This window comes from Hypanus sabinus, chromosome 2, assembly GCF_030144855.1.
Source record: "Hypanus sabinus isolate sHypSab1 chromosome 2, sHypSab1.hap1, whole genome shotgun sequence".
NCBI lineage: Eukaryota > Metazoa > Chordata > Chondrichthyes > Myliobatiformes > Dasyatidae > Hypanus > Hypanus sabinus.
The window spans coordinates 47,359,770-47,385,430 of record NC_082707.1 but is presented as its reverse complement, the minus strand read 5'-3'; the positions used below and the strand labels follow the sequence as shown (position 1 = coordinate 47,385,430).

General features: G+C 35.8%; 1 protein-coding gene across 5 annotated transcripts in view; it reads left to right on the top strand.

Annotated features, from left to right (window-relative positions):
* The window catches only part of opa1 (OPA1 mitochondrial dynamin like GTPase), a 127,820-nt gene extending 102,859 nt beyond the window's left edge, over window positions 1-24,961 (top strand). For all 5 annotated transcript variants that reach the window (XM_059945616.1, XM_059945600.1, XM_059945607.1 and 2 more), the window contains 2 exons: window positions 22,286-22,349; window positions 24,191-24,961. In XM_059945616.1, coding sequence (XP_059801599.1) covers window positions 22,286-22,349; window position 24,191 — 65 coding nt within the window. In that variant the 3' untranslated portion in view covers window positions 24,192-24,961. The remainder of the gene's footprint in view (window positions 1-22,285; window positions 22,350-24,190) is intronic.
* Window positions 24,962-25,661: the final 700 nt, after the last annotated feature.

Sequence of the window (25,661 nt, the reverse complement as noted above, 5' to 3'; positions counted from 1 at the left end):
TACATCACATGTTAATCAACAGCTGGTATTTTTTCCTAAAATAATTTGTAGTTTTTCTTGTTTCCAAAGGCTTTTATAAAGGAAAAAAAGACTTTCATCCCTATAACACCTTTCAAAACTTCAGTTTGTTTTGAAGCTCCTTATGAATAACAAAATGCTTTTGACATAACATAAGGAATGTAGCCAGCAGTTTGAGCACAGCAGATTAGATACAGTGAAATATTCTTACTGCACAAATAATCTTTAATAATACTGGCTGATAGATATTGTCCATTGCTTCTCAGCTCAAATATTGCCATGGGGTCTTTTGCATGCACCAGTTGCTACAGCCTTGGATTAACTTTCTACTTTTGAAAGTGGAACACTCATCCAGTACATTTTCAAATGTCAGCCTGGTCTAGATTTCATACTCGAATATTTGTTGCCCCTGAATTTCAGTTTTCACATTACTTGACACTAAATTTATAGCAATATTGTTCGCAGTTAACATTTGCTAAACATTTAATAAAAATCAAAATAAGATTTAGTTGTGCATATATTAATGAACATGATTCCTTTTGTAATTTTCATAGTTTTCATTCAGTTTAATTTTAGGTTGGAGGGATTTTTTGGTCTATTTTGTTACATTTTTCAAAACATGACAATTACTTGTACTCAAAGTATTAATATCAAATGACCTTATGTATAAAAATTGTACTAAGAAATTTACCAACCCCTTATCATCCACATCCAAACCTAGATACCTACTTGAACTCCATATCTGGAATTTTCTTAATCCTGAATGCCACCCATCCAGTCTTGCAGTTTGCAACACTTGCACAAAACAATGTTGAGGCCCTCTCATCCTTTTCGGCATGGGAGAGAAAAATGAAGCAAAACCTGCCACCATTGCCAATGCATAATTGTTCATCTTAGTTTTTGGAGGAGATGAACCCATCCATTTTCCCTTAAGACCTATCAGAGTCACTTAACACTCATTAAATTTATTAAATTACAAGTTTACATTTTAATTAGCCAGTGAGAATAAAATACTCTGTTCTAATGCATAATTTGTTTCCAAAGACCTAAGCACAAAATCTTTGGCAGAACAGTATTGAGGGAGGAGGAGTTCTCTGCTTCCATCCCATTTCTTGGATGAAATATTGAAATTTGTTTGTTTGGGTTAACATTAAAATTCAGCCTTTTTGCTTTCAAAGACATAAAATCATGGTGTATTTATCAACGTTTTTCCCTCAGCAACAACACCCATGATTACCCAATAATTGTCAACCCTTTTCTAAACAGTTCATTGTAAGTGAAGCATTTTATATACTTGAATGATGTAATAGTATGCTGCATTTCACTGTTTTTATTCCAGACCAGATGTTATAGCAATACAGTAGATTCCAGGTAATTGGGACACATCAGAGCCGAACATTTTGGCTCAATTAAGTGACTGCCCCAATTAGCTGAAGTTTCATGGAAATAGTTAAAAAGGTATTTTTAAAAAAAAGACTAACTACAGTTTAGCTACATAACAAATTATGTATTTAAATAAAATGCAGGAAAAATTAGAGTACTAGCAATGCTATTATAGTACGATAAAAATGTTTATTTAATTCTTCCAGTATACGCTGTCGTGTTCTTTTGATTGACTGTAAATGAACAAAATGAGCACAGACACCTAATGCAGATAATCTACACAATGCATTGCTTTCTACTTAACCAGATAGCATTGCACGTTTATAACTAAAGGAACTGTTCGGCATGGCACGATTTTTTTTAAAAAAAGGCCTGTTTCATTGCTATTATACATCTCATCCGCACAAAATTTTTGAACTAAGTCAGGAAGTTTGGTAGATTTCCATGTTCCTGCATTAACAGCATCAGCACCATTTTTCTTGCCATGAGCTTTCATGAATTTAATTTGGTGCCAACATTTGTATCTAGAAAACCAACCACTTGTTGCTTTAAAGTCTTCATGATCCAACTTAGCTAGCTTCTCTGACTTGTTTGCTTTTAACGTTGGTCCAATGCATATCTCATCCAGTTACAATAGAAAACCATTAATTGAAGGTCTCTTGGCCATCCATATTTCATTTTTGGGATGTTCTGTTAGCCCTTACATAATGCTCAGTCTTCTGGCTGATTATCTTGCAGATGTATCAAGCGTGCAGTTGTAGATTTTGGCACTCCAGTTACCTCTGCTAGCTGATGATGAGTAGTGTTAGGTGGATAGGTGGCTTTTAATTTGGTTTAGTAGGGAAATTTTTCAGTTAGTGTTAAAATCTTTTAATGACATCTTCACAAGGGTCTGTTTTTTAAAAAAAAATCAAAATAAAAAACAAAATTATCAAAAATCAGTGCTTTTTAAATCAGCGTCCATTGGCCCAAATGGATAACATTCCACAAGCGCACACAACTGTCGCTATTTAATAACTGTTTGCTTTGAGTATGAAGTAGTGTCTAATGGCCACACAATTGCACGCATCTGATGTTAGTTAGAAACTGTTCAGCAGCATTCTCCTGTCCCAGTTAAGCGGCATGGTGTCCCAAATAAACACAGGGAATCCCAGCTATTTTCTTGATTGGCTTTTGTTCTTTAAAAGTTGTCTCAAATGAGCGGCTGCCCTGATTAACCGACAGCCAGGTTAACCGGAATCAGTTACTGAAAAAGTGTACCAGGCAGTTGTACTGCAAAAGGATTGCCTGTTCTTTCAAGGAATGGTGACAGAATGGTTCTCAGTATAGAGGGAATGGCATACAATGCAAAGTGAGGTAATGTATGGAAGACATGGTTAAAGAAGTTGATTCAGGAAACAGCTGAAAATCAATCTCCCATTCCATAACAGAACACAAGTTAGAGAACTTTTTTCTTTAAAAAAATTTTATGAAGCTTGCTTACATGCCGAGGCTTGTTCCTTTGTGCATTATAGTTCTTGCACTGATAATGTGGCTGCATCCTAGCAACTTTGCTGCAGGAAGTCTTATTCACTGAAGCTGTAAAGAAGTCTAAAGGAAAATAAATTAAGGGCTCTGTGTTATTAATTGAGGTCTGGGTAATGATTTTGAAAGGAGAATACAAACCACTTTTTCTTTAATGTCAGCTGTGTCTATTTTAATCTTATCAACATGGATGAATAACATCTATATGCCATTGTGCCTGTAATAACTGTCTTTTTTGGTTGTTGATAGTGCTGACATGTCTGGACTTGGCAGTGGTTGAAGTTGCATAACTAGACAGTGGTAGCCACCCACGTAAAATATACAGGACACATTATATCACATAAAAGGAACACTGAGCTTAAGAGACATTTTTTATGTGTACTTGATAATGAATCTAGCCAAGTGCTTTAGTCCTCCTTGATATACGTAAAGTGACCACAACTTTATTGCTTTGAATATATCAAAGTAAGCATTTTCATGGGCACTTCATAAATATTATTCTTGTTTGAGCAAAAATAAACCAGCTTTCATCATGCCAAATTTTAGAAATTGCTGTTTTAAGATAAAGCTTCCAATTTTAAATCAGGCATCAAGTCATCTAAAGTATTTTACAGCAAATGAAGTTCATGTACAGCATAATTATTGTCACTCTGTAGTGGTTGCAGTAAAGGAAATTGAATTAAATATAACTTGCTGTCCTGTGTTTAAGTATAACTGGCCCTAAGTTTGTATCTTTTGTCCTATTTGATTCTAAACTCTGATTTGCAGTACCTTGTAATGCAGTTTATTTTAATGAACTTTTTTGCAGTTTGACTGCAGTAACTGATTAGTGAATATGGATTTCTTACTCAAGGTAGCCACTAAGTTTGCCATGTCCTTTCATCTCTGATCAGTGGGGTGGAGAAAAGCACATGAAGCCTCCTGCTTTTGTTTACTGTTTGTTGCATTGCACCACCCACGTAGGCAATAATTGTTTCTCTGTCTCCTTTATGTCCCTTGTTGTGTGCCCTCTGACTTGGTTGTTAAAAGGGCAAGCCTAAGCTTGTTCTTTATCTTTCTGTTTGGGGTGCATTTCTGTTATAAGTATTAGAAATAGTTAGGTTTTAATAACACTTAGCAACAGCTTTTGTTGATGTTTTTAAGTATATACTTATTTATGGAGAAACTCTTGTGCACCTCAGTATTAAAGTTCCTTTATTGCTAAGCATACGCTTAACCTGTTACAGGCCAAGCTATGAGCTCTGCTAAATTTAACAATGAAAATCCAAGTAATATTTCATTAATATTAATATTACCAACAATCACATTTGAAACAGCAACAGGCCACTTTGTTCCTTTCCTGTTCAACCATTTAATAAGATCAGGGCTCATTTGTTTGTGACCTTAACTTTATATCTTTATCTACCTTGTGTAACCTTTCACCTTCTCGCTCACCAAGAACTTGTACCTTAAAAATATCCAAAGACTGCTGCCACTACTGCTCTTTGGGAAGTGAGAGAGTTGCAAAGGCTGAGAGACAAAAAAAACGTCGCCTCTCCTCTGTCTAACTGCTATCGAATCAGAGCATGGAAACGTATCCCAAGCTATAATCATGCCGGGCTTCGAGTACCTATTATGCTAATCCCGTTTTCCAGCATTTGGCCTATAGTCTTCTATGGCTTTATGTTTCAAGTGCTTATCTAAATACTTAAGTCTTATTAGAGTACCACCATAGTCATTCATGTGTTCCAGATTTCAATCACTGTCTGCCTGAAAATATGTTTCCTCACATCACCACTAGTCACTCCAAGTAAAACAAACCCAAGCTACCAGTCTCTTCTGTGTCAGAAAATGCTCCAACCCTCCTAACTCCTGGTGAATCTCCTCTGCATTTTCCCCAGTGCAATCACATCTTTTGTGGCAAATAGAACTGCATACAGAATAATCCAGCTGTGGCCCAGCTAGCATTTCATAAAGTTTTATAAATGCCCCTGTTAAATATGAAGCATTTTTTAAGATCAGGAATAATTTTTTCTAGATTCTTCCACAAAAGGAAACTCTCTCTCTGCATCCACTCTGTCAATACCTTGAGATTCTGAAAAAATTCAAACAAGACCACTTGCAGTTTTTAAGTTCAAATGAGCCTAGCCTATCCATCCTTTAAACAATTTAATTCCTTTGTCAAAAGCAAATTTAGCAAATATGCCTTGGGTGCCTTCATCCAAGTCATTTATGTAGATTGTAAAATATTGAGGGGCAGCATTAATCCTTGATATATACAATTTGACAGGACATTGCCAACTAGATAAAGACCTGTTTTTGCTGGTTCTGTATTTCTAATTAACCAGCCAGTTTTCTGTTAACACTAATATGTTCTTCACCTCTTTGCAATAAACTTTGATACAGTATCTTATGTTATCTACAGGAAACCTAAATATTGTATATCCACAGGTGCCCTGTTAGTTGGGGTGAGATTTCACTTGTAGATAAATTAAAGCCTAAGAGATTGAATAATGAACATGCAATAAAGAATTTTTAATTATCTTGACTATTAAAATATCATAAGAAAAATTCTGGAAATATGCTTTGGTGAAATTGATAAGGAAGTTATAAACACAAGAGATTCTGCAGATGCTGGAAATCCAGAGTAACACATGCAAAAGAACTCAGCAAGCCAGACAGCATCTATGAAGAGGAATGAACAGTCAACAACGTCTGACATGATTTGCTGAGTTCCTCCAGCATTCTGCGTTACTCTTGATATAGAAGATACCTTATCCATGCCCACATATCTTTGAGTTTCATGTGTAGAAACTGTAACCTGGTAAATACAAAACCTGTGCCAACCAACTAGCATAGTCAAGGACATTCTCAACCTCTTACTACTACAGGCGGAAGTTCCCATTTGCTTCAAAAAGACAACAATTATACCAGTGCCTGAGAAGAATGATGTGGGCTTCTTTAATGATTATAGCCCGGTAGCACTCACATTGACAGTGATGAAATGCTTTGAGAGGTTGGTCATGACTAGATTGAACTCCTGCCTCAGCAAGGACCTGGACCCACTGCAATTTGGCTATTGCCACCATAGGTCAATGGCAGATGCAATCTCAATGGCTCTCCACATGGCTTTAGACCACCTGGACAACACAAACACCTACGTCAGGATGCTGTTTATTGACTATAGCTCAGCATTTAATACCTTCATTCCCACAATCCTGATTGAAAAGGTGCAGAACCTGGGCCTCTGTACCTCCCTCTGCAATTGAATCCTTGACTTCCTAGCTGGAAGACCACAATCCGTGCGGATTGGTGATAACATATCCTCCTCACTAACAATCAACACTGGCGCCTGACGGGTGTGTGCTTAGCCCACTGCTCTACTCTCTGTATACACATGTCTATGTGGCTAGGCATAGCTCAAATACCATCTATAAATTTGCTGACAATACAACCATTGTTGGTAGAATCTCAGGTGGTATGGAGAGGGCGTACAGGAGTAAGATATGCCAACTAGTGGAATGGTGCCGCAGCAACAACATGGTACTCGACATCATTAAGGTGAAAGAGCTGATTGTGGACTTCAGGAAGGGTAAGACAAAGGAACACATACCAATCCTCATAGAGGGATCAGAAGTGGAGAGAGTTCCTGGGTGTCAACGTCTCTGAGGATTAACCTGGTCCCAACATATCGATGTAGTTATAAACAAGGCAAGACAGCGGCTATACTTTACTAGGAGTTGTAGGCATGTCAACAAATACACTCAAAAATTTCTATAGTTGTACCGTGTAGAGCATTCTGACAGGCTGCATCATTGGTATGGAGGGGCTACTGCTCAGGACTGAAAGAAGCTGCAGAAGGTTGTAGATCTAGCCAGCTCCATCTTGGGTTCTAGCCAACAAAGTACCCAGGGCATCAGAAAGGCAGCGTCCATTATTAAAGACCTCAAGCACCCTGGGCATGCCCTTTTCTCACTGTTACCATCAGGTAGGAGGTACAGAAGCCTGAAGGCACACACTCAGTGATTCAGGAACAGCTTGATCTCCTCTGCAATCCGATTCCTAAATGGACATTGAATCCGCCTCACACTACCTCACTTTTTTTAATATACTTTATTTCTGTTTTTGCACATTTTTAACCTATTCAATATACATAATTGATTTACTTGTTTATTTATTATTATTATTATGTTTATTTTATTATTAATTTTTCTCTCTGCTAGATTATGTATTGCATTGAACTGCAGCTGCTAAGTTAACAGATTTCACGTCACATGCTGCTGATAATAAACCTGATTCTAAATCAGAGGGCACAAGACATAGTGGAACTGGGTAGTAACCACAGTCCAATAATGGAGATGAACACGAAGATTCTTTATGGCCTGTTGGACTTGAACCTCTGTACCCCAATTTTATGCACATACTTGGACGTAATCATGACAGAATAGCGAAATTTGTTTTTACATAGGTATTTTGGAAAAAAATATCAAATTCAAAAGTTGATGGTTTTTTACCCATCCCAAGCCCTATAGCAACAACTTACTGCCCCAAGATTTCCTCAGAAGTTCACAGTAGTTAAGGAAGTAAATCTTTAAAGTTGTGCTAGCAGCTTCGAGCTTCATCTTGTACTGGAAGAAGATTTGGAAATGGCACTTTACTGTTTATTCTGTTTCAACAATAATTTGAAGATACTTACTGTGACTGGAATCAAAACCTGGTGTATTATTATTTGCAAAGACAGCAATTACTTATTACTATGAATAATAATCCATACAAAGTTCATATCACTAATCTAACCTAATGCTAATAAACCTAATCTATTTTGCCCAATCCAAACAGAAATTCTGTATTCTAAATCCCAACTTTTTCCATCTCAAACCTGACCTCCAAACCTTACAAATTCTCCCCAAACATATCTTCATATTAAAAATTTCTAATCATGAGGAGTTTGGAAAAAATATTTTTGAAAAATTCTGGGTTCACTATTGAGAAACTATATTAATGCACTTTTGAATTGAAGTCCTGTAGAGAAAAAGCTAAGTGATTATGTTGCAGTTTGAGAAGATACGCGTGTATGAACAAAAATTGTTCTGTGAAGTACTTTAAAGGGGCTGAAGGCTTCAATACTAAGCTTCCCTGGTGGATAGTGGTTTACTCAGCTAAAGTCGGTGAAGATGAAGGATTTTATGCCAAAGCCTTGAGATAATTGATGAGGAGCCTAACAAGGAAATTGCAGGCAAGAAACAGAGCATACGCAGCCAGGCTTAGTCTTTAGAACCAGGTCACATCATTTAAAGTCATGGGTGGAGAGAAATGATGAATTGTTACATGACTAACAGCCTATTTACTAACCATTAATCTGAACCTGGATTGCTGGCTTCCAAAGCTTTGATGCTTTTGGCAGCATGCAGTACTTGTAACTTTTTAAAAGATGCATTGGATTCCAGTGTTGAGATCAAGTGACCTGACTTGATGTAAACTAAAAAGCTGAACTTTATGATAAAGTTAGATCCTTTAACAGTAATTTAACTTGGAGTAGTTCATATGTTCAATTCAGAATCAACATGGAAGATTAGTGAACAGAATAGAAAACAGATCCAATAAATAAATAAATGAACAAAGCTCTTACAATTATGTAGTGTCTTATCACATTAAATAAAATCGCACAGTTGATTTTCAGAGTGCAGCAGGTGTTTAATTATCTATTTAGCAGCAATTCCTTTCTGAAAAAGTAAAAGAAATGAATGAGCAGATGTGTTGCTATCAGTATAGAGCATATTAAATCATGACAATTCTATTTTTTTGAGAGTGATCACTTAATGCATTGTTCCAGATTACATGCTGTGTGACAAATTGTCTAAAATTTGAAATATTTCAAATAAATCTCTCATTTATCATTGAGCATTGATTAATTTCAAAACAGAGGGAGTTAACAGTTTAATTTTCTCACTTTACTTTCTAAATTGTCCAGTAAAATAAGTCATACTGTATTTTTAACAATTCCTTTTGTACATTGATTTAATGCTATGTTGTACAAAAAAGTTGATTTTTTTTTACTAATCTGAGCTACCATTTATAACTCAAGTTAAGTTGACCTTTTTTAAAATTATGCTTTATTTTAGTTAAATCTCTACTGCATATTTGTTGTTCCTCGGATTGAAGATTTCTATTTTTTTCGTGCAGCTGGAATTTTACTACTTTCAGCTCAGTTTTGTTAAATGGTTGCTTCTTTATGACTCATTTATGCAGTTCTCTACATTAATTTATTCTCTACATTCATTTGCTGTTCTCTGCTGTTTCCTCCAAAAGAACTGTTTGTTGGTAAGGCTGTGCAGTGTAAACAGTAAAGTAGTGGTTTGGTCCAGGATATTGGAGCTCAGTCTGATTAAACAATGCCACAGTTTGTTTGGTTCCCTCCAAAGAGTGGTTGTTACTTTTGATTTATTAGTCTCACCAACGCATTTCTTTGAGTTGCGCTTCCAGTCAAACATTTGACAAATGGAGATTTATGCTATTTGACAGCAGGATGGGAACCACGTTCTCTTTTGTAACGGCCGAGAAAAAAAGGGGCTTTTCCAGCTTCCAGCAATGTGTTTGTAGTCTTGACCCCTTTCATATGCTGGGAATGTACAGCCAGGAGATAAATAGCACCTCCCTTGTGTTTTCTTGACCTGCTGACTGTCCATTCACTTCCCATCTGTTTTGCAGCCTACAAGGAATGGTTTGATATAAATCTTTCTTCTTGGGAGATAGATGATGTTCTGGATCTTAAAGGGCAGCACATTGGGTGGCTTCTCTTTTTAAAAGCTCACTAGTTTTCCTCTGGGCCACATCTACTTGAAACTCTACCTTATGAACTAGGTGTTAGAAGCATAGAGAAAACAGTCGGTTCTTCTGAGGTTGTGCATAAACTTTTACTTTTCTAAAGGACTCTTTGTCAACACTAATTAATCATGGCATTGTTCGCTTTGCAATCCAACTATTAAATACATTAAAGGGGAAAATTGTTGAGTAATAAGCATTGTAATTTCAGCATTAATGTACATTTCTGGTTAACTTTATTAGATTAACTATAATACTAGACTATAGATAATTTAGGTAATAGATACTAGATATTACTAGATTATTTAAATTTTAGTAAATAACTTCTGATTTTAACATTTTTAAATAAAATCGGTCCAAAATATTCAAATGTGATAAAAATTGTAATGTTCCAGCTTTTACATTCTCTTCACAAAAAATTAACCAGCAATTGTGTTTAACATTATAAGTATGTAAACCATTATTTGCATGAAAATATCACCTGAGCCTAAAGGATGTTAAATACACTAAAAAATATGAGAAAAATTCATTTGATTTTGTTCTGTATTCGGAATCTTATAACATATTATCTTAGAGAAATGGCTTCAATAATTTATATTTTAAAAGTATTATTTTCTACATTAGACTTACTCTTTCCCTTGGAAATTAATTATTTGTACAGATTTACAACTTATGTGGGGGTACGTCACAAGGGTCTGATTTTGTCTTTGTTAACTGATTTCCTACTGTATTGCACACCAAAAGAGAAGGTCAAATGTGGTTTTCAGGTGAAACCACATGAGGGGCCAAGATGTAACTTGTGCAGGATATACTGTATAGACATAATATAGTTGTGTTCTAGCTTCATTCGTAATGGACTAGAGCTTTTAAAAACATTCAGATAAACTTAATTCAAGGAATGTATATTTCCTTGTATCTGTATTTTTCACTTGCAACCAGATGCAAGTGGCATCTTGGCATAGATTCAGAAGATTCACCACCTGAAGTCTCAGGATACTACATCTTTTCCCCTTCATTTGCTTTTTTTTGTATTACATTACTGAGTCCAGTGTTCAAAGCAACTGATAAATTATTGGTGAATTTAAGCCATTAAACTCAAAACTTCAGTTTTGCATTCAAATCCTGAGCTTTTTGACACAGTCTAGTACAAAACCCCAAGAGTTCAACATGAAACGGTCCACATCTTTCAGAAAATTCTTACCAATTATAATTGGTGTATTATTATTCGCAAAGACAGCATTTACTTATTACTATGAATAATAATCCATACAAAGTCCATATCACTAATCTAACCTAATGCTAATAAACCTAATCTATTTTGCCCAATCCAAACAGAAATGGGGAAGTGATGGACGGGTGAAAGGAGGTAAAAGGTCAGAGTGGGGAGTAGAGGAAGGGGAAGGTTTTTTTTACCAGAAGGAGAAATCAATATTCATGCCAGCAGGTTGGAGGCTACCCAGACAGAATATAAGCTGTTGCTCCTCCAACTTGAGGGTGACCTCATCTTGGCACAAGAGGAAGTGATGGTCCGACAGGTGAAAATGGGAATGGGAATTAAAATGATTGGTCACTGGGAAGTTCTGATGGAGTTACTTTTGTTGTGTTCTCTTCTCCTTCCCTCCATGTTCTCACATTTTCTTCAGTTGCAATTCTTCACCTCCCTTTCTTACGCTTCAACCTTTACCTGCCGTATTAAAACTCCACATAACACTCCACTCATTGTTACCACACAATTTAGCTTCCATGGTAGCTGCTAGGAAGATTAAGAATTCTGTACCAGGTTTTCTTTCTATAACCATCCCTTCAGATCAGCTAAGTGAAAGGTTTTGAATTAGGTTAAAATTAAGCTTAGGATTTTATTTTTTTTAAATTAAATTTAAAGGAGAAAATACATCATTTCTTGAATGTAAACAATAAGCATGTTATTATTATATTATTATACCTGACAGTTAATTGATCAAAATTTAGGAGATTTTCAAAAATTAACTATTTTCCTTCTTTCACCAATAACTCTATGGCTTCTGAATCACAGGGTATAAAACAAGCCGTAACCTATTTATACTATAATTATTACTTCCAGTTCCATGCAAGCAAACATTTAGATTTGTTATTTAAAAAGAAATACAGATTTGATACTAGTATGTTTTTTAGTTCCTCTCTAGCCTTTTTACAGAAAAAGAAGTCAGAAACAATTAAATCAGGGAAGGAAGGATAAAAAGAGATTTAAACAGGATGCTCAAAGTAAATTTGGTATCAAAGTACATACTGTGTATGTCACCATATGCAAATCTGCAAATCATTTTCTTGTGGGCATACTCAATAAATCCACAATAGAATCAATGATAAATCTCAAATTAGGCATTCAAGCAGTATGCAAAAAGGCAACAAAATACAAAAAGAAATGAATAATAAGTAAATAAACAAACAAACAAGCAAGTAATAAATACTGAGAACATGAGCTGATGAGTCCCTGAAAGTGAGTCCATAGGTTTCAGTGATGGGGCAAGTGAAATTAAATGAAATTATCCCATTTGATTCAAGAGCCTAATGGTTGAGGGGTAATAACTGTTCCTGAACCTGATGGTGTGTGCCCTGAGGCTCTTTACCTTCTTCCTAATGACAGCAGTGAGAAGAGAGAATGACCTGCGTGGTGGGGGTTCCCGATGATAAATGCTGCTTTCCTGCAATAACGCTTCATGTAGATATGCTCAATGATGGGGAGGGCTATACCTATAATGGACTTGACCATGTCTGCTACTTTTCTTGTAGGATTTTCCATTAAGGCTATTGGTGCTTCCAAACCAGGCTGTAATGCAACTAGTCAATATATTCTCCATCAGTTTGTCACATTTTCAGGTGTCATTCCAAATGTTTGCAAACTCCTAAGGAAGTAGAGGAGCTGCTGTGCTTTCTTTGTAATTGCAGTTACGTTCAGGGCCGAGGACAGGTGCTTCAAAATAATAACACTGAGAAATTTAAATTTGGTGACCCTCTCCAGTTCTGATCCTCTGATAAGGACTGGCTTATCGACCTCTGGATTCCTCCTCTGAAATCAAATCTCCTTGGTTTTGCTGACATTGAGTAAGAAGTTGTTGTTATGGCATCATTGGGCCAGATTTTCAATCTCTCTGCTATGTACTGATTCATCTCCACCTTTGATTCGCCTACCGCAGTGGTATCGTCGGCAAACTTGAATATAGCATTGGAGCTGTGCTTAGCCATACAGTCATAAGTGTAAAGTGAATAGAGCAGGGGCTAAGCATTCATTCAGTGTTACACACACTGTGACTATTTCATTCATAATTTATAAGGTACATTTTCATTTACTTACAAATCTAATATGGTGTCAAGGATATGTGGGTCACCAAGAGCGGTTCACCACATCCTTTATGGAGGGAAGTCTGTGAACCTTACCTAGCTTGGCCTGTTTGTGAGCACAGACATGCGGTTACGTGACTGACTCTTAGATGGCTTTTGACTTAGCAATCCATGGTTCAAAGCTAATTAGATATAAGCAATAAAGACTGGCTTTGTATCCTATGAGTAAATAGCATAAATACTTATCTCCAAAGTAAATAACATTTAGATGTAAATAATTATTCATTTGTAATTGGATAGTACTTAGAGGACAGCTATTATGTAATAAAGGCACAAGAAACTGCAGATGCTGGATTTTAAAATGTTGTTTAATGATAGTAGATACCAAAATTGTTACTGGACACAATAAATAATTTATTTTATGTGTATCTCTTTTTAAACACTACTTTTATCATCAATGATGAAGGATTTCAAATAGCTCAGTGGTTATTCGAATAATGGATCTATGTGAAGAAGTGTCAGATAATATCATGGTGCAGGTCCCACTTCATTCAGAATGGAGTGCCACCCTTAATAATTAGAATAATTCTGACAAAAGATCCAGGTACCACAAGGGAATTTCTTATTTGGTTCAAGATGCCACAAAGGAATGTTTAGGCAATTTTTTGTTTTCTAGTCCATCAACTGAAATTGTATGAGTTTGTGTAGAAGGTCATGGTCATTCCCAGATAGATTTAATCTCTGAGTTGTTCAAGAAAGAGCAAATAAATATCTTGTCATGGTTATGTGTCACAATCTGTCGAATGAGTGCAGAAATTTAAGGCAGAGGAATGAATTCTATTTCAACCCATCTTCCTGTCAATCTTGAGGTTCCCTGACCATTCTTAAAAAGCCTGATTGCTCTGTTACTTTTGTACATTTTTTTACCCCTTGGGTGACACCACACGTGATTTTTTTCAGATATCTTTTCACACAGCTGATCTAAAAGCTTCTGGGGTCAGAGTTCCCAGATACCCTAAATTAATGCTTTGAATGCAGTACACAAATCTTCCAACTATTGATAGATCAGCTATTTGATATGGTAAGTGATAGCATCAATTTGGTCTGTAAGCTTCTTTGAACTGAATAACTTAGCCAGTTGCCTTGTTTGGTACAAGCCAATTTACATAACCCCATTGTCTTGCACTGCAACCAGCGCCATGCTGTGGGCTGGACAGTGCATGTTTACATTAAGAACTGAAGACTGGTTCCCATTTATGATTGATTAATATTGATTGCAAGCTTAATTTACTCAAAAACAACTCTTTCATGTCTAGAAAAGTTAGCTGCTGAGTTAGAAGGCTAAGCTTGGCAGAAAGGTCCCCTGGCCCTGGACAGTGAATATCCTCACATTATGCCTCTCCATCTTTGCTTAAGCAGTAAAGGCACATTTACTACCTTCCCAACGTTTGAGAATCTGTCAAATTTTGCAAGATAGTAACCACAGGAACCACCAACTCTGTAGCCATCACTTTCAAAACTTGGATATATTAATCACTGGGGTTCTTTGGATTTATTGGTTTTCAGACCTACAGGCTCCTTTGGCCTTCCTTTTCATTACTAATACTAATCTCCTTCATTTCTCTTTTCCTATGAAGAGAAATGGTGTTTGTTTAATTGCTCTGATATTTCCATGCTGCCGATTATAAATCCTCCATAACCTGGCTCAATGCATTACATCTCCAATAACTATACTTTGTTGAATATTAAAAAAGCATCTCCTCGTAATTATCTTGACTCACATTATATTTAAGAACTCTTTAGTTCTTATGCAGATATCTTTATTATTGGCCTTCCTCATAACTCACAACAAGCTCAATGTAAACTACATGAGCAGTAATTTGGTACGTTGTACTTTCAACACAAGATTAGCATTTTGTCCACTATCATACAAAACCATTCTGAACTTAGAGACAAAGAATTAGAGAGCATGTTTATCCAGCAATTTGTCACAAGTTAGCGTCCTTTAAACAACTAGTAACATATTATACCTTTTCTCTTGCTAAGGTTAGGTGTTACTAAGAATATTCAGTCATATTTGAGTTAGAGTTTGGTTGCACAGTGGGAGTGCCACTAGAACATTTAAGTAACCACAAAACTTCATTAGTTTTTTGGGACTGGCAGACTAGCCTGATTCTCAAATGCTAACCTCTGCCAACCTACTTCTATTTGTAGAGACTAAGAATCCTCTATTTAATTTAAAGCTGTTGCAGGGTAATACAAACACAACAGGTGTTCCAACTTTTGCAAAAGCAGATCAGAGAACTCAGTGTAAACTGAAAGAGAATAGTCAATTCCTGCCACGTCAGTTTGTATATGCAGGTGTGACTGAATGAGTCACTTGAATTTGATTTACAACTTTCTAATATTTTCTTGAAGACCCCCGTAACATTTTGTAATCTGTAATTATGCTGGATTTCACTGGATTAGTCTCAGATTTTGACACATAACCATTGACAAGATACTCATTTGTTCAATTCTTCATAAAAACTCTAGTTATGCAGCATCTGGAGTATTGCATACAGTTCTGGTCACCCCATTATAGGAAGGATGTCGAGTTTTTGGAGAGGGTGCAGAAGAGGATTACCAGGATGCTGCCTGGTTTAGAGGGCATGTGTTATAACGAGAGTTCAGATAAACATGGGTTGTTTTCTCTGGAATGGAAAGTGCTGAGGGGAGCTCTTATGGAGATTTATAAGATTACGAGATGTATAGATACAGACAGTATCTTTATTTCCCAAGGTTGAAATGTCTAATACCAGAGGGGATGCATTTATGATGAGAGGGGGTAATTGTAAAGGAGATGTGAGGGGCAGGTTTTTACAGGACGGTGGTAAAGGCAGATACATTAGGGACATTTAATAGCCATATGAATGTGAGGAATATGGAAGAATATAGACATTGTGTAGGGATAAGTGATTAGTTTAGTTGGCCATTTGATTATTAATTTACACTCAGACCCTGCATAACGCTAGCCAGCATTGTGCTGATTCATTACAATGTGGGTATTGAATTCTTTATTGAATTTTTTCTAAGTGACAAAAATTCATTCTAAACAAGACTTAAAACTTCTCAAGAGCAGCCGCTATTACAACAGGCATTTAGTCAGCTAATGAGAACACTTTACATACATTCTGAGCCACTAACAGCCAATCACGTATTAGTTCATGCACTGCCTCCTCCACGTGTGTAAACATTCTTGCTCCTTTGCCAGTTTATTCCTTTTTTTCCCACCCATAATATCTGGAAAACAGCTTGCAATTTCTAGTGAGGGTAGTACATCTAAGGTGTTTAGGAAAAGCCTTCGCATTGGTTGTGAAACTGCTTTCTCCTGGTGAAAGCCATAATTATGAAGAGCATCGAGAGTTGGCAGAACAACGCATCCTGGGTGAATCTGAAGACACGGATGAAGAAGAGGAAACACCAGCAAGAAACCTCAGCACAAAATCCCTCAACAGTAGCGTCACCACAATCGCACAAATCATGGCCCAGTTCATCGAAAATGACCCTGACTGGGAGCAAAGCAAACAGGCAAAGAGAGGTGTTCTAGACATGATGTATCCACCACACGCTTCCCTCCTCTGCTGCTGTGATGTGTTGCTGCTCCACTGATGTACAGGTCGGGCCTATTTGTGTGTTTGTTACTCCACGAATAACCGTGTATACATATATCATATATCTCGGGTTTGATTTTTTTTATCAGGCACTCATGTTCGTTTACATAGCACTCCACCTCCAAGGATCACATCCTGGGCGTTTAAGCAGGGTCAGAGTGTATTTGTTTTACCACAACATTGTGGGCTGAAGAACCTGTTCCTGTGCTGTACTGTTCTATATTCTATGTAACCAAAAGTATGGAAGAGGGGAAATGAATGAATATGATATACTTAGATTGTCAAATTTTTTTGCTTATGTTCTCAGACAGGTGGTTGAACAAGTTTAATGAGTAACTTGTTAAGAGTTGATTAATAGACTGAAAGCAAGGAGTTGGAATAAATGGTTTTTTCTCATGTTGGCAATCTCTGACTTGTCAGATATACTAGGGAGTTCTGGAGATGTTTAGATAGGCACAGGAGTGTAAGGAAAATGGAAGGATGTGAACATTGTGTTGGCAGAAGAGATCAACTGAGTTGGCTGTTTGATTACCAATTTAATTGGTTCAGCACCATGTTGTGGGCTGAAAGGACTGTTCCTGTGTTATCCCGTTTCTGTGTTCTATGACCCATCATACGAAGTCAGTAAGTGTGAATTTGAGTAGGAAATAGAATGTAAGGAGGCTAAGTGATTGAGTAAAAACATGACAGATGGAATATACTGAGAAAAAAATGTAAGGTAGTTGTGGTGCACAAAGCAGAAAGGTAAAGTAGTTGCTACAGATTGGGAAGTGTTGATTTTCAATCGCACCAATTGTTTTGTACACAGAATACCAAATTGCAAGTTCAGTGAATAATGAGTACATTAAATATCACTGGCTTTTATTGAGAGAGGATCTGAGTAAATTATCATACTGTATTATTACAAAGATAATAATATGGTGAGACCACACCTACATTATTACATACATGTTTAGTCTTCTTACTTAAATGATATACATGCCATGGAGGGAATACTGAGAAGATTCCCCCCACTATTCCTGGTCTTCGAGAAAGACCAAATGGTGTAATCCTACTCCTAATTCTTAATGTTGTTGTAACTTGCTATTTTACAACAACTTTGAGGGGGAAAAAAAGACTGGTATCTGCATTCAGAAAAAAAATGGATTCAATTTACTAATTAGATAATCAACATAAGGAGGTTTACTGAATTGCCTTGCATATAGAAGGGAATGAGGACAGGAATTAGCAGAGTAAATATGTAACATCATAGCTATGAATATCAATTTTTATAGCATCCTGATTTAATGTTCTATTTGCTTGGCCATGAATGGTATTAGAACATCTGATAATATCTAGAAATATCATTGTGCATCAATATAAATGCTGTTTTCCCTTGTGTCATTTTAAGGATGGATATCAACATCTTTTATCTACTCATGTTTTGTGCTGTTGACACTTCTTGACAGCACTAAACCTTCCTCCAAAAGATTAGAGTTAAGAAAATTAAACAGCAGTGGTATCATGCAGAGATGAGAACTACATTGAAACTCTAATAATATTTGAAAGCATTCACATTTACATAATGTGCTTGAAAAAGATCCCAAGATCTTGGCTAAGGGATTAAAAGAATATTCACATCCAGATCAGGAAAACAATGAAGTAAGGCATGCAATAATTCATCACTTAAGTAAATACTCTTCAAAAGACTGATGGAACAGTATTAATGAAGGGTCAAGGGTCAGTTAAAGGCCTGTGTGGGTCATAGTTGAATGTTTGCACATGATGGTTGTTATGAGCTTTCAGCTTGTGTTTTTTTGTTTTCTTCTGCTTCAAAGTTTCCTCATTCACATTTCTTGCAATTTCAACACTTTGACCTTCTCAGAAGTTGTATAATTGAATCTAAGTTAATTGTTTATGATCTTGCAAATAAAGACAGAATTGTACTTTATCACCAGATGCATACATATATTGTTTTATGAAGTTTATAACTTGTATAATCATTAATATCATCTTACAAATTATATTTATTGTTAGAGATCAACCACACATTGTATTAATCAAAAATAAAGTGTTAATTCATCATGTTTTAAAACTGTGTCTAGGCTGAATTTTGTCACTGGTATAGCTATGAGTCAGTTCAGTTCATACATGTCACCTTGGGCTAATCCTTTGACCACACTTGCCTAATACAGAACTGCAGAACGTCCTGTGCTAGAGACCTTCATTGCACAGCTTCGACATGATGCAAAGTAGCCTGCAGCTAGCACCCTTTCTCAGGTGGTGGAACCTGAAGCACTGTACCCAAAGCTGACGGCAGTAAGCTGTCGGGAGAAATGCACCTTTCATTATCCCTGACAGTTTAAAACTGTTAAAGCCAGATGACAGATCAGCAACAAGAGAAGATCTGCGGATGCCAGAAATCCATGTAATACACACAAAATGCTGTCCTGATGAATGGTCTCAGCCTGAATCATTCACTGTTTACTTTTTTCCATAGATGCTGCCTGGCCTGCTGAGTTCCTCCAGCATTTTTTGTAATAGACCAGAATATTTTTAAATTTGAAAATACAATAAAACCCAATTAAATACTGTTAATTTTGTTGTTTTTTTTTTACCTTTTCAGTTGCGAGAAAATGTTTGTGAGCTCTTTGTGATTATCTGTTTTTGTTTTGCATTAATTAGTTATAAAATGTGGTCTAATCTTCATCTGAGTTACAGTAGTAAACAAACACTATCTTCCTAAACTAATAATACACAAATAATTTTACTTTTCCTTTCTTTATTGAACACGTTGTTTTATAATTCACTGTCCGGGCTGGAAAAGATATGTGAACCTTTGTATTTACTAACTGTTATAACCGCCTTTAGTGGCAATATCTTCCACCAAATGTTCTATGTAGCTGCTGATCAGACTTGCACAAAGGCAAGGAGACCATTCCTCCATACAAAGCTGTTTCAGTTCATCAATATTTCTGGGATAAAAAGCCCTCTTCAGGTCATACCACAGCACCTCAATTAGGTTAAGGTCTAGACCAACTTCACCATTCCAAAACACAAATTTTCTTCTTTTTAAACCAATCTGTTATTGATTTACTCTTGTGTTTTGGATTATTATCTTGTTGCATCTTCCAACTTCTACTGCTAGTGTGAGTCCTGAGGCCCTTGTACCTTCTACCTTATGGCAGCAATGAGAAGAGAGCATGACCTGGATGGTACTACTTATTGTGAAGTTTGATTTATTGAATAATTACTTCAAGTTTGGAAATTATGCATCAAGTTTACTTCACTGAAATGAGAAGTAGAATTAAGGGATCATCAGTTAACTTTCTGATGCTTAAGCTATTCAATTAAAATTAGTTAGAAACGGAGCCAGAACAAACTTTCATAATGCATACAAATGGAATTTTAATTTGCAATTCTATGAAGAAGTCAGATGCCATTGCTATTCCAGCTGTGCAGAATATATGTAGCAAGTACCAACAACATCATATGCAATGAATGAGTTAAGTGGGGAAGCTTTGATCAAAAATGAAGAAGCTTGTTAAAGATATTTGGGTAGAATGTAATTAATCGTTTAAGCCCACACAGTCTAATATCTTTTCGTGCTCTCAATATGATATTCCAAAAAGTACTTGCGTAATTAGACTGAACTATACAATATCATAATCATAAGCAATGATAATTGACAGTGATTATTTTCATTCATTGCATTTGTTCTTGTTAGATAATTGCACAAAAATAAGTAATGAGGTTTAATTTGTGTAAAAACTTACAGGATTATTTATAACTGTATCAAACCATTATTCTGGATTATTTTTAATTCCTGTTGTAAATAGAGTCATGTTTTAAATCTCCTGAGTTTATATTATTTTAATGATATTTGAGCTGCTACAAAGATATTAGTGTTAAAATTATATATCTACAGGAAGTTGGTACAATAGACTTCTGGTATAACTATATAACCCAGTTCTGCATTCTGTCAATGTTCCATTGCAACCTGCAACAGCCTTCTACATGATCCACAATACCACCAGCCTTCATGTCATCTGCAAACTTACTAACCCACCCTTCCACCTCCTCAACTATAAAAATCACAAACAGTAGGAACCCATAACAGATCCCTGTGGAACACCACTAGTCATAGACCTCCAGGTAGGATACACTCTATCTACTACAACCCTCTGCCTTCTTTAGGCAAGCCACTTCTGAATCCATGCAGCCAATTTTCCATGGATTCCATGCCTTCAGATTTTCTGAATGAGCCTACTGAATACCTTGCTGAAATCCAGATACACTATAGTCACCACTCTACTTTGTTTTTTAACTTACTTGAAGAAGGGAATCGGGCTTTTCAGGCTCAGTTGGAAATTGCTTCTTATGGTTTTATTGTATAAATAATTTTGCAAGTCTTGAATGAAAATTGAATGAAGGAAAGTTAGGAATTGTGCAGTAATTTCACTGAAATATTGGCATTTGTTAGTATAATGAATTCTATATATGTGCAATTTCTTTTTAAGACCTAATGTTAATCATTTTGAAATATATACAAGCGTGTATTCAGATTTTACCATCTGAAAAAAAGGTGAAAAAAAGGGGCACTGTCTGGTGTCAGACAAACTACTACAAATGGTGGTTCACATTTGCCATAGTTTGTTAAACTAATAAAGTAAATTTAGAAGATTCCATTGTTGTTAGATATTTTTGGTCCTTTATTTACCAGTACTAAGTAGTTTACAGTGAAGGCTAAGAATTTCCAGATAGGATGTAAATAAGCATTTCCAGGTTGTCTTGCTATGTCAGTATGTAAGGAACATTTCAATTGGGATAGTCAAGTTACTTAGCTGCACCGCAAAGCACCTTTCTCACAATATTTTAGAAAATATGTGCTGGATTCTGTACTTGAAGATGCAATTTGTCTGTTGTTTTTGAATTAAATGTAGAACCATCTGTCTGACAAAGTTCTGAATCACCATTATACTTAAACAGGCATGATAGCTTATGACGAGAATTTTACTGTGATAGTGCAGCAATTACTAAAAATGAGAAAAGCCGGTGGGGGGTGGTGGTGGTGATAAGTTCAATGCATAGTTCAAGACAGCTGTATGGTTAGAATAAGTTAATGAAGTAAGCTTTGACAGCCAGGCAACCGCAGCAAATGTTATATTAATATACTTAACGCTATGTTATGAATCAAATATATGTGGGGTGATTATATGTCTAATAAAAATTAGTTACGGGTGTGATTAGTCAAATCTTCCATGGTTGATTCGCGTACTTCCATATTAATTGGATACAGGAGACCACTGCATTATAGTTGTTTGAGTTACAGGAATTTGCCCAAAAAGAACTCGAAAATCAATGCCCAGAAATTTGAGATATGGAATAATATTTGCTCTCATGAAAAAAACAGTAAAATAATGAACACAAAACTAACTTCTCTTTAAATCTCATTTCTTGACGCATGCATGGGTGATGCAGCTTCACATTGCAAAATATTACGTTAAGTCTATTCCTACCCTCTCATTACACTATGGTTACTTGTACTTATTGTTTTGATTCAATGTGTATTGCGGTTGTAATAATTGTCAAACTTTTCTAAATTTCAGAGAGAGTTCGTGAGATTCAGGAGAAGTTAGAAGTATTCATTGAAGCACTTCTTCAAGAAAAATAGTAAGATTTCTAATACATGAATGGTTTCTCAAAAATCAACATCTATTTGTTTAGTATAAATTTATTAAAAGATTTGTATTTTAAGAGCCCTATTCTTGGCTTAATATTTCCCCAATAAGTGTTTGAATGATAGGGCAAAAAGACATCCTTAAGCTCTATTCCTTAAGGAAACATGAACACTACAATTATTTTCAGCTTTCAAAAATGTTAACATATTGATCAGAGATTCTAGGCCTAGCAGCATTGCAAGAAGTGTGCTCCAGTATTCTCTGAAGGAAGGCATTAGCATCAAGCTTCATTCTGATCCTTGCTATCCTCACAGAGGAACAGCTGCCAGTAGCTGTCAAGATATTCATATAAATATTGGCCAGTTAGCTGAAAGCACTGAAGCAGCAGGCATCTTTACAAGTCCTCTTTGCAAGTTAATATTTCCAGGAAGGGAAGAATATTGAGAAAACTGGCTGAGATATTTAACATGAAGGAAAATATAATCATTAAGAAAACTAAGTATAATCTGCTCACCTATTGTGTATATTCATTAAAGTTGTTCTGTGGAAGCCAGTTAGTAATGATAAGCAAGGAACACACACAAAATACTGGAAGAACTCAGCAGGCCAGGCAGCATCTATGGAAAAAGAGTACAGTCAATGTACTGGACTCTAGTCTGGCTGAAGGGTCTCGGCCCAAAACGTTGACTGTTTCCTCCAGCACTTTGTGTCCGTTGCTTGGATTTCCAGCAGCTGCAGGTTTTCTCTTGTTAGTAATGATAAGCAACTTGCAGCTTTACAGTTATTTTATTAATAGTGGCTGGAGTTAATCAATAATTGTATTTATTTGAATGTAAAATTAATAATAATTAAAATTAAATTAATAATGTAAAATAATCCAAATTATGCACTTTATTTTCCATGCTACATTAAGCAAGAATTTGGTTAATTTTAGCATTTATTCTTAAGAATTCAGTTAAACATAAGTGCAATTTTCATCATTCCATACTATTTTAGAACAACTGCCTATACCTTCATGAAATGCTGCATTGATTTCATAAATGATTCCATAAATAGAAAAAAACCCATGAACACTACATAGTTATTCTTTTTTTATGTGGTATTTATTTATTTTGGTAACTTGTTGGTTTTTATGTCTTTGCAGTGTACTGCTGCTGCAACAAATTTTATGTCATATGTCGGTCATAATAATTCTGATTCTGGAAAGTACCATAGAAAGTGTGTGTTTGCAGACTAGTTCATTGCAAGAGGAACAACTAAGTGGCTTCTATACTTTCTCAGTACTTCATACTGTACATTGGTCATTGAGCATTGCCAACAAATATATATGTAGGATCTCCTAGCATGATTGTAGTATCCCTATGAGCTCAGGTCAATTCAGAAAGAACTAGGGATCATACCTCTTTCTTGATTTAAAAGCTAAGTTACTGGGTAAAGACAAAGATAACATTTCACTTGTTTCTGGAATGTAATTTAAGTGATCACTGATAATAGTGCTGACAGTGATCACTGATCTCACAGGCATTTATGTTGCAGATTTCACTATCAATATTTCTGTAGTATTCCAGAACCCATGATATTTATACAGTACATTGAAAGAATTCTTAAAAAATCTTTCATATTGTTTGGATCAAATCTTTATGCATATTACTTCTTTTATTGTTCAGGCCTTGAATGGTTAATTTATAAAATATAGATTTTATATTTAAAAAAATACATATCAACTGGCTAAGCAATAATAAACAATTGCTAATAATACTTAAATATTCCAATGCTGATGGAACTATTTACTATTGCACTAAATTATTTTTCCCTCACGCTAATTCATTCCAGACACAGCCTTTGATCTGAAGCTTTGTGACAAGAGATGTTGCTGGAAACGGGAACCACTGGGTTCTTGCTGCAGGGAGATAAACCATTGGCTTATATACACCACAGAAGACATTACTTCATAAATTGTGTACACTAAAATCATTTAAATTCTCCTTGCATTCTAATCTTCGAGCTGAACATTCATGAGCAATGTTTTCCTTGCATTTTTATAATTTTGACATTTTCAGCAAAAAAGCTTTAACTAATCAATCAATTTTTTCTATTGTAATTTTAAATCTCCTGAAACGTTAAAATGTTGACTGCCTCAAGTATACAAGCAAGACTAAGTATCCCTGCAAGGTGAAGGCTGATGAACTATTTTGTCAAATGTGTAAAATATTTCAGTACAAATATTCAGATTTGGAGAAATAAAAAGCAACTGTCTGAAACTCCATTCGTCTTATCCAAGTACATTCAGTAGCACTTGTTGACTCACATGCAAAGACTGTATCTCACAGATCATCAAAAGACAAGAAAATTAAAGTGTTCACAAGGCAAATTATTGTCTGGACTAAATTGAAAGTCATTTTGATATGTTTCCTTTTGGATCTTTCAGTGTTGTACCAAGTCTCCAGAATTTGCGCAGGTGAAAATATGAATGTAAAAAAAAATCATAGTTCGCGATTTTTTTCTTTTGAATTGTCTAGGCCATGCATGATGTAATTATTGAGTCATGTATTTATTGAATGCTGTTGTATTTAAATAAAATGGAGTAACATTTTGGAAATAGAAGTGCTGACTTTGAAATGTTTCCCATGCATAAAACTGCTAAATGTGCTTCACTTGTGTCTCAAGCCCGTTCTGCCAGCTGAGCTACGGAAGTAAAAAAAGGGTTAAAGTTCTAAGCACATGGTCACTAATTAATGTGGATCATATTGAGTTTACTTGTAATATCACAGACTGTTTGCATAGCTGACAGATAATTCTCCCTGAGAAGTCCAAGTTCAATCCAACTAGTCTCAATTTCTACCACGGCCCCATTGCTGCTGTCTTCCATTTGATTGCTACAATTATGACTGTCTCCACTATTAGCTTGACAAACCCCAAACAAATTGCAAAGATCAAAATTCCTCATCTTTATTTACCATCCCTGTATTCCTTGTGCACCATTTCTTGATCTCTCTCCAGTGAGAATAATTTCTCTCCATTTATTCTGTCTGAACATGTCATGTTGCTAAACGCCTTTATCATATTCATCATACCCTCCTGTTACAACCCCAGTTCCCCCAGTCTATCATGTTGCAGATCATTGTTTCTGAAACTTGGGCCACTGAGGTTAATTGAACAGGATTTTGTATTTAAGGCAGAGATTGAATGTTCTTGATTAGACATGGCATCAAAAGTTACGGGGAGAAGGCTGGGAACTGGGGTTGAATATGAGATGAGAAAACGGATCAGCCATGATTGAATGGTGGAACAGATTGGATGGGCC